Source organism: Phycodurus eques, chromosome 9 (assembly GCF_024500275.1).
Source record: "Phycodurus eques isolate BA_2022a chromosome 9, UOR_Pequ_1.1, whole genome shotgun sequence".
Lineage (NCBI taxonomy): Eukaryota > Metazoa > Chordata > Actinopteri > Syngnathiformes > Syngnathidae > Phycodurus > Phycodurus eques.
In genome coordinates, this window is record NC_084533.1 from 26139295 (window position 1) to 26149945 (window position 10651).

The 10651-nt window shown below is 42.1% G+C and overlaps 1 protein-coding gene across 3 annotated transcripts; it reads left to right on the forward strand.

The window, feature by feature from the left end:
• Positions 1 to 1392: 1392 nt before the first annotated feature.
• Positions 1393 to 7929, forward strand: lrit3a (info leucine-rich repeat, immunoglobulin-like and transmembrane domains 3a). Of its 3 annotated transcripts, none has more exons than XM_061686689.1 (5): positions 1393 to 1588; positions 1669 to 1712; positions 3716 to 4182; positions 5578 to 5883; positions 6313 to 7929. In XM_061686689.1, exons 3-5 carry the CDS (start codon positions 3741 to 3743, stop codon positions 7335 to 7337), a joined length of 1773 nt encoding a protein of 590 aa, XP_061542673.1. In that variant the 5' UTR covers positions 1393 to 1588; positions 1669 to 1712; positions 3716 to 3740; the 3' UTR covers positions 7338 to 7929. The 3 variants fall into 3 exon arrangements, with proteins under 3 accessions (XP_061542673.1, XP_061542672.1, XP_061542671.1); XM_061686687.1 differs by having other exon boundaries at positions 1423 to 1434; positions 1508 to 1712; XM_061686688.1 differs by having other exon boundaries at positions 1393 to 1712; positions 3716 to 4140.
• The last annotated feature ends 2722 nt before the right edge of the window (positions 7930 to 10651 follow it).

The following is a 10651-nucleotide window of genomic DNA, read 5'->3' on the forward strand; positions in this document are numbered from 1 at the left end:
CAAGTCAGAATTCGCCCCAAAATGGCTGCTTTCCAAACCAAAATGTCAGAGTCCCTGTTCAATTTCGAGCATGGGTTCTTGATACTTTTTCATGGGTCTTGTTTATGATAGATGATTTGTCCACCAAATTTGGTGTTGATCGGTGTATCCGGTGTAATCTTTCCAGGGGGGTGCTACATAGCAAGTTCTGGGGGGTCGTGTTTGCGCGGCCTAAAACCGTCTGGTGCTTGACCCTAATGACATTAATAGTTATAATGCCAGACGAGTGTCCATTCCAATGATTAATTATCAACAGGCAGGTTGACATTGGCCTCTCGCCGTGAGCGATGGGAGCACTCAGGCAATAAATCACATCCAAAATTCCACTTTGCACTCTGCTGCCAGACAGAACGCTCACACGTACCTGGCACACGGAGAAGGTATTACGTTTATAGTACAATTTGGTTGTTTATCGAGTCGTGCCAGATTGTAAAGCAGGTGTACTTGTAGAAAAAAATTAAATGTATCTCTAGGAATCGTAAAACCTAACCCCAGCCATGAACCCAGAACACTTTAACCTTGACCCTACCCACCCGAACACAACACCCAACCATAGGCGTTTCCAGTCCATTTTGGGGGGGTGCTGAAGCAATCCTAAAATAACTCCCAGCACTCCTAAAATTTGAGATAAAAAAAAAAAATTAAACTATATGTCGTTTTTAAATGACCTACAAAAAGAAAACCAGAAAGCACTTGGTTGAAATGTAATACTTGAACAACAAAAACACAGCACCTGACCTACTGCCTCAAAAGTGATTTACTCCTTTTATGATAGCGAGAGAGAAGTGCAAAGAGAGGAGATCACATCTTAGTATTCAAAGTATTTACAAACCCAAAGCTCAATTTCTAGCAATGTGGTTTTTTTCCTGTTGTGCATTGCATTTCTAAAAAAAAAAAAAAAAAAGTCCAAGCTCCATTGTTAGCATTCACTATAGGGGGCTGGTTTACTTCAGAAAGAAAGGCATACTGTTAATGTGAATGCAGAGGTGCTGCTGTGTCAAATGAGCAGATTTACCGGTTTAGTTACAGACTATCCCAAAAAAGTGTGAAGCTTTTCTTCCAGAAATGTGAGTATGAAAATTCATTAAAATGTACAAAACGGTGAAATTCATCTGGCCTGGCCGGGAGCTCAGCGCCTGTAAACCTATGATTCTAGAATTACCCCTTAGACCTCAACCCTAACCCCAAAGCCAAACAACTGCCACCCCCAACAGGATGGCACCCTGTGCGGCTGCCTATATCGCCCATATCAGAAACCGCCCACCCGGAAATGGCCGATAAGCGATTAAAGGGCCTGCTGTCCAGCTTGCGTGACCCTTACAACCAAAAGAAATCCTCTGCTAATCTCGGCAAGGAAGGGGGAGTGCGATTAGCATCTCACGGGTGACCTGTACCGTAAGTCTATCGCCAGCCTGCCGCCGCTTATGGACTTCAAAGCGCTTTTCTTTATTCTCCATTTGTTTTTTAGGAGGAATCCTCGGCACTTCTGATGAATCCTCATGTCTTTTTTCCTCATCCGTCCTCCCTGTGACTGTTTGGGGTCCTCTAGGTGAAATCATGCATCAAATCCTCCGGGTGTTGATGTTGATATGCTGCCTTAACGCGGCTCATCCCTTCTGTCCGTCCCAGTGCACTTGTGTTTTCCATGGACGTAGCGAGGGAACGGGAACCAGGTAACTTTTCTTCAACTTTTCATGTATTTGTGGACTTTGCACTTTTGTGGCACATGACCAAAAACAACCACTTGGCATCTTAAAATATTCAAGAGTACAGTGAGCCCCCATTCATCGCGAGTTAGACTAGACTTCATGACCCACCTACGATAGGTGAAAATGTACGATATAGAGGGACCATATACTCTAAAACATTTTTATAGTTGAAGCCTTAAAATAGCCATTCCACGTGCTGTCATCACATTGTAAATGTATTTCAACGAAAAATACACATTTAACACAAAAATCAGCAATGTAGATTGGTGAACGATATAGGACAGGTGAATCACGATATAGTGGTGGATTACTGTATACACAAACACAATGAAATCATTTTGTCATGATTCAAAATAGGCATGGGTATGCAGTCATGTACTGACATAGTGCGTGTTCACCGGTGTGCTTACATCCCATTAATCCCTGAAAAGGACCTAATTAGCATCCAAATAAATCTCTATCCTGTTGTATTGCTATGCTAGACTAAGAGAGCCGTATGACAATATGGTTACAGGATAGCTTGACCGCTAAAGAAAAAAATTCTTAAAAAACATGTTTTTATCAAGCTAGAAATCAGAGGTATGATTGTAAAGGATAAATATGTATGACGAATTCCTCAACTGAAGTAATTCCCTTGGAAATGCCCTAATTCACGATTAGAGAATGTCCATCGGATTGTACAGCAAAAAAAGTAGGGGGTGGAGTGTTTGTGCTAGCATGTGACGCAGTTGATCTGGTTATGGGGGGAAAAGAGGAAGTACAAATACTTTGTTACTGTATGCAAGTAAAAAAAAAAAGTAGTTTTTTAGGTATCTGTAGTTTACTTGAGTATATAATTATCTGATGACTTTTTACTTTTACTCCCTACATTTGAAAAGAGATATCTGTACTTTCTGGCCCTTACTTTGTCAAAATAGGCTCGTCACCTTTTTCAACCTCAGCGGATGTCAACATGATGTAAAAAAAACAAACAAACAAATAAAAAGACAACTATAGAGCGGTAAAGTCAACCACAATTGAGTTCTTGACTGCAACAGATTCAAAGAAGATATTCACTATTCATGGCCTTATAAAAGAGAGTTGTTTGATGTTGTTGGCTAGCTATTTTTGCATTTTTTTTTTTGTTACTCAGTTCATAGCGTTAGCAAAGCTATGAGAGTACCAGTATATTTTTTTAATAGCAAAAAAAGTCAAACCAACGCTAGCTAGTTCTTAAACAATACGTGACATGTAACGTGATTTATTTTCTTCTCGGTACTCTCACTTTGTAAGTTAGTAAAACAAGGAAATTATTTTGCGTGCAGTGTATTTTTTCAGTGTGCCAAGTTATCAAAACAGATACTGTTTATAACTGACAGTAAAATCATTTTTGCTTTTTTACTTGTACATTTCAGTCTGTGTGCTTTGTTACCTTTACTTATGAAACAGGAGTTGAGTCAGTACTTGAGGAGTTCAAACGCAAAGGCTGACAAGCGCCACTTATACAAATAGAGCCAAACCTACTAGCAGACTGCCTATCACAGCGTCATTCAATGTTGCGTTACCTAACCTTGCAAAAACAACTCCTATGTAAAATTTGTTGAACATAATCCTTTTATTTCAGAAAACCGACAAGTTCCATACGCATCTTCAAGTGGGTTGACAAAACCTTTTTAGGGGACATGTCTGTTTTTCTTAAGAAAATTATTGCCGTTGACTGGTTTTGTGATGAAATAATGACTTTTTTAATAAAGGTTAGATTTGTTTTGTTTTTTTCAAAATTAGCCTTTGAATTGCTGAATTTCAATTAACATGGAATGCTTTCAAATCACTAGCTTTAACCTGGAACCCAGAAATTAAATTTAAAAAATGTACTAAAAAAAACATTTTTACAAAGAAAACGTTTTTCCCCCCAGTGGGTCAGAGTGTGTGTGCTTTTGCTATCTCTGGATTTGAACCATATACACACATTTCTATTTTATTTCCAGGTCTGTGCTCTGCAACGACCCAGACATGTCCGACATCCCCGTCAACGTCCCGGTAGACACCATCAAGCTCAGAGTGGAGAAGACCGCCATCCGCCGAGTACCAACAGAAGCGTTCTACTACCTGGCAGAACTCCGCTACCTGTGGATCACGTACAACTCCATCGCCTTAGTGGACACAGGGAGTTTCTACAACCTCAAAGTGCTCCACGAGCTGAGGCTGGATGGTAACGTGATCGCTGTGTTCCCATGGGAGTCTCTGAAGGAGATACCCATGTTGAGGACCTTGGACCTGCACAACAACAGGCTCACCAGCATTCCCCCTGAGGCCATTCCCTACCTGGTGAAAATTACGTACTTGGATCTATCCAGCAACAAATTGGTCACATTGCCCTCGGACCTCATGGATATCTGGCCACCGTTTAACGGTGAGCCAGTCACTTCAAACGGCTCCCAAAAGGTGGTGCTGGGTGAGTGCCAAAGGACAGGTCACTGGTAATTACATCAACCAGTTGGTTCCATGAGCCTGTTGCTCAGCTATCCAAATTGGTTCTAATTACCTAAACCTACAAGCACCAAGACAAGATCAAGTTAGAGCTTTCTAATTAAGTGGTGGCGCAGTTCAAGATCATTGTCTGTGGTTAATTTATCAATCTAATTAAGTGGAAAATATTTAAAACAAGATATGGTAATCCCACCCAGGTTTATCATTCTGAATGAAAAACATATCCATGCATATTTATGAATTTAGGATCTAACAACGCATGTCACTGGGTTAACTGTAGTGTTTCCAAGTGTTCATTCTATAGCCTTATGCATTTTTTTCCTACTTACGCATTTTGATCAGGATCATAGATGGCACAACAAACGATGTAGCCCATAGCCAGGAATAACTGAAGACATCCTTGTATGCATGATCCCTACGGTCCGTGATTCTAGAATATGTAATGGAAACTTTTAACATACTGCAGTAATATGTTCAGATATTTGTTTTAAGGCATCAACCTCGCAAAGGTGCTCCAGAAAGATAATTTTTCTTACAATAAAAAAAAAAAAAAACACAACATTCGTCATTGCTGCGTGAAATGTTCTCAGTCATTAATAATAGTATTAATAATTCTGATAGATCAAACTGCCACTTTTCACTTAATTTTAACACACAAACACTATAATCTATTGATGTTGCTGGGTGAGTTGCCGCACAACGAATAAAGGCCAGGGCCAGATTAGATGCACTGGCTGACACTGTTAGGACAGCTAATCTGGTTAAAGGGATTTGTTATGTTGTTCTGGGTACATGTGTTTGCTTATTGTGTGCAACAGGTGCTCGCACAGCAGCTAATTTTATGAGGCTAAAACAGTGATTACAAACCATCACCACGCAAGATCATCCGGTGTGCCGTGGGAAATGAGGCAAATTTACTTAATCTGGTCATAAAATGATTTACTAACAGCAAAAAAACTTATCTACGTTCATCTATCTATGCCAGTGCTGTATAATGGCAGGCAAAACAATTAAATGCTTTACTACTAGATGGCAGAAGGTACAATTAACCTGTGTATCCACCTGTTGTTATTCATACAACAGAATAATAGCTTTGTGTTCAACTAAACCGGCCCAGAGTTTAAACTAAGTAAATTTGTGAGTAAACTGAGACAAGATCACCATTATGTGACTATAGAGTGGTAGCTAGACTGAGTTTAATTCGATCCATGACTGGAAACACTACGCAAGAAAACGACCAAAAGGACAAAGAAAGTCCAACAATTTACCAATCATATGTCATGAAAATTAACCCGGTGATTCAGTCTGAACCACATACAGTATGTACAACAAAAACCTGATTCTCTGATCATATTTCCAGGCCTCCAAGACAACCCTTGGTTCTGTGACTGCAAGATCTCCAAGTTGATCGCGATATCCAAAATGGCAGTCACGCCCGTGGTTCTAATGGACCTGTTCCTGACCTGCAGTGCGCCGGAGAGCCTGTCCGGCGTCCTCTTTCAGCGTGCCGAACTCGACAATTGCGTCAAACCCTCGGTCATGACTTCGGCGACCAAGATCACGTCTCCGCTCGGTAGTAACGTTCTCCTGCGATGTGACGCCACTGGCTTCCCGACACCAAGCCTCTACTGGGCTAGGTCCGATGGATCGCGAGTAAACAACACGGGTACGAAGCTACACTTTGTCTGAAACTGTTGTAGTAGTGGGGTCGTTGACAGTATATTGGTACACTAGGCTGACAGTGGTGCAGGCAACGTGGGTTCAATTCCCACTCAGTGATAGTGTAAATGTTTGTCTGCCATTACACTACTCACAAAAAGTTAAGGACATTGGGTTTTCGGGTTAGAAATTTCACCCGATATTCCTAATCTTTTGTGACTAGTGTATAAGTGTCCTGTTATTGTCTAATAACCAGTTCAGGGTGTAGTCTGCCTCTCGACCAAAGTCAGTTGGGACATGCTTGAGCTCCCGTGAACAGGATAAGCGGTATAAAAATGGATGGGTGAATATTCTTGCGGTTTATTCCTTGCAGATTTTGAAAACAACTCAACAAAAGGCTTATTATTTGACTGACATTTCTTGCTTGGCTCTACAGTACAGGAGTCACCAGGGGACGGCATCCGATGGTCCATTATGAGTTTGCATGGGATTCTACACAAGGACGCCGGGGACTACAACTGCAAAGCCAAGAATGACGCCGGCGCAGCACAAGCCTCCATATCCCTGTCGGTGGCCAGCACCATGAGCACCACCATCTCTCCATCGATGCCCGATGTCAGAATCGGACCGACGGGCCCAGACTGGACATACGACTCCGGAACGGACACGGCCATCTCAGCCTCGACCGTGTCCGTGGTCCAGACGACCGCCGTTGCGCTCCTCTCGAAGCCAAAACCGACTTCCGGTGCCCAAAGAGGCTTGCTCAAGCCTGCAAAGATCCAGCAGGGTGGCGGTGGGCGGAAGTTTGTGTCAGATGAAAAAAGTAAGAAAAGCAACACGGCAAAATCAGTCAAAGACTTGGAGATTGTGGAGGAAACATCCGACAGTGCAGTTTTGGTCTGGAAAGCAGAGGGGCTACCGAAGGACTCTCCTCTCACTGTCGTTTATTCACCTTACGGCGCAGATGGTGAGGATGACTATAAAAGAACAGTGGAGACTAATGCAGGAAGTGGCAAAATCCTGCTGGAAGAACTCTCCCCTGGAATTAGGTACTCAGTTTGCCTCATAGCTAAAGGTAGTGCCACCGCAAAGGACCCTTGCATTGACTTTTACACACTGGACAATGTGGAGGATGACGGACAGAACCAGTTTTTCGTCATCATCAGCGGCATTGCCTGCGCGTTGGCGTTGCCCCTTATTGGCCTGCTGCTCTACAAGATCCTCGCCCTCTACTGCAAGGCGAGCGAGGCGGCTCCGGACGAGGAGGAGCTGGAGAAAGAGAGCTACGTGAAGTTCGAGACAATCACCATGAAGCAAAGGACCAAGAACCCTCACCCGACAGAACTTTGGGCGAGGAGACCCACACACGAGTCGGAACGGTTGCTGCTGTGCTCTCGCTCGAGTATCGACTCCCAGATGACCTACAAGAGTGACAGTTCCCGATCCGAGTATCTCTGCTGATGCTAGAACGTCATGCTCGAAAGATTCTTTGTGTTTAAATGCCTTTGATAAACCATCACAAATTGAGATTGAGAAGTTAAAACACATCCAGTTCTAAAGATTTATAACTGACTGATATCATTATGTATGACCTTATCCATTTTGGAGCCTTATATCTGTTTAAAATTTTCAGACAGGGTCACAACAAGCCAACACCTTTGTTGGAGTTTCTCATAATACCAAGCAAATTGTTGTTGTTGTTTTTTTCTTGTGATATTCAGTGCCAAAATGTTAGCACTGGATATGAAGACCACTATCACATGCTAGACTAGGCAAGTCATTCATTTGTAGCCACTTCCCGTCACCCACAACATGTATGCCTTACGCGACAAATGTTTATAGAATATGACTCATCTGAAAGGTTGCCACTTTTCATCTTTATAATGTATATATTTGTTTTCAAAAATATTGTGTACATTCATTTTAATAAAATGAAATGTAATGTTGTCAAGTAACCCAAATAATAAGACAAAGTAACCTGTGGTGCCGTGCAATAGTGGGGGATTGGTGAAACTAACTTGAAGGAGGGTGTTAAACTTGCGCTTTCGAGAAGAAAAGTGATTAAAGCTTCCTTTTGCATTTGCGTAACTAAAAAAATCCACAGTAAAAGTTAGTATGTAAGTATTTACAAAATTGGAAGAGGAAATATATCTTTCAATTTGCTAGGACAGTTGCTCTCAATCTAGGGCCCACGAAATACAGTATATTGCAATAAATTCAATTTTAAAATTCACCTGTTAAAAACGGACTTTCTTCCCTCATTAAACTTTGACTTAATAGAAAAATACTTCGACTTAATCTTGGAAAAAATATATTTTATTTTTGTCTGTTTGGCCTGACAAAACACATCATGTTTCTTGTTAAATTACTTTTTTGTCTTGTTCTTTTTTTCTACAGAAGATATGTTTTTAATGATGACATTTCAATTTCATTTTTTCTTAAAATCTGGCAACTTTTTACTTGCTTTGGCATTTAGGGGTACACGTGGTACTTACGATTCATTTGAGAACCCCTGTGCTAATAAGCATAAAGATTGGAACTGAAACAATGAAAAAGGGTTATTCGGCCTTAAGAGGTGTAACTTTTACTCTTCCAGAATGATGTGTAAGATGAAATGTGGCTGCAGTGATGCCTAAGGCAGCCTAAAACCGAGACAAACATATTACCGTGAAGATTCTTCATCCTCTATCACGAGAAAAGGAGGAAGAATTGTGGGAAAAGGTCAGTGCCCGAGCCACTGCTGGACAAAAGGTCTAATTGAGATGTGTAAATCTAGCAGTGCTCCTCTACGAGGTTACTGGTGACGCCAGAGCTGACAATGACTCGCAGTCACAATGGCTATGAATAGAGGTTTTCGTTCCTGACATTTGCTGGTTGTTCTGCTAACAATTAAGGATAATGCGCTGCATCCATGTCGTTCCCTAAAATTTACTCATTCCCAGCAGGGGCAAATAAAATCTGGGGACTAGTTGACACACCGGTGTCAAAAAGCAAGGCTATTGTCTGTGGTATGATTAAGTGCATGTCATTTAGGAATTGTTGGAGTTCACTAAAGTTGAATTTGACCACGGTGGTTAGCATGTCTGGTTCACAGTTCTGAAGTTCGGGTTTCAAATCTGAGGCACAGGCTCTCCTGTGTGGAGTTTGCTTGGGTTTTCCCCAGGTACTCCAGGTTCCCCTCACACTCCAAAAAACACACTCGGTGTCATGGAGGACTCCAAATTGTCCGTGTGAATGGTTGATTGGTATATATGTCACCTGCAATTGTCTGGCGACCAGCCCAGGCTGTACCCCGATTTCCTCACCCAAAGTCAGCTGGGATATGCTCCATCTTAACCTTGACCCTAGAACAGTGATCCATCCATCCTTCTTCTTTCACTTATCTGGGTTCAGGTCACTAGGGCAGCAATATAAGCAGAGAAGCCCAGACTTTCCTTTCCCCAGCCGCTCCATCCAGCTATTCGTTCCAAGGCCAGCCGAGAGACATAGTCTGTCCAGCGTGTGCAGGGTCTTCCCGGGGACCTCCTCCCAGTGGGTTGTGCCTGGAACACCTCATCAGCGAGGTGTCCAGGGGGCATCCTAAACAAATGCCCGAGCCACCTCATCTGGCTCCTCTCAATGTGGAGGAGCAGCAGCTTCTAACCCTGAACAGAGATTCCCAACCAGTTATCCAATTTCACTTAATTGGTCAGAAAATGATTATGCATTATCTTTTTTTAGCTATGCCAGCTATGTATAGTGACAGACAGAACAAAGAAATGCTCTTCTACTAGATGGCAGAAGGTAAAATCAACTGCCAAGATTTCACATGTAGTAATTAAAGTAGAAAAGTAGAAAATGGATGGATAGAGTCTGAGTGGAACGGTTACTGACTGGCGACCACTTCAGCGTGTATCCTGCTTCTCGCCAAAAAAAAAGAAAAAGCTAGGATAGACTCCACTAACCCGCGATCCTAATGAGAAAGAGCGCTATACAAAATGGATGAAAGAATGGAGATAGAGTGTGAGGAAAGATATGTGAGCCCCCTGAAATTTCTTACATTTCTGCAGAAGATTTACTCTGATCATCTAAACAGAGTTTGCTTAAACTAATAGCACACAAAAAATAACCGTATTTTATTTCCGTATTTGTATTGAAAATAACGTAAAGATTTGTTTGTTTGTATGTGCCCTGCGATTGGCTGGCAACCAGTTCAGGGTGTACCCCGCCTCTTGCCCGATGATAGCTGGGATAGGCTCCAGCACGCCCGCGACCCTAGTGAGGAGAAGCGGCTCAGAAAATGGATGGATGGGATGGATAACGTAAAGGTTTACAGGATAGGGATGAAAAAGCAAGTCAATCTCTAGGCTACAGATTCCCCAAGAGCTAATAATCAGAGTCAGGCATGAGCCAACCTGGAGTCCAATCAATGAGAAGATCGGAGGTGTCTTAAAGCTGCTCTGGTCACCAGAAAACACACCAGCTTAGAATTGTCTCATCTCAAGAAGCATTGCCTGATGTGTACTACACCTTGTTCAAAAGAACGATCAGAAGACCTACGATTAAGAATTGTTGACTTGTATTAAGTTGGAAAGGTTTACAAAAGTATCTCTAAAAGTCTTGATGTTCATCAGTCCCCGGTTGGATATATTGTCAATAAATGGGGACATTTCTGCACTGTTGTTTCTTTTCCAAGGAATGGCCGTCCTGTAAAGATGATTGCGAGAGCACAGTCACAGGATGCTCATTGAGGTAAAAGAGAACCCTAGAGTGTCAGATGAAGACTCACAGAAATC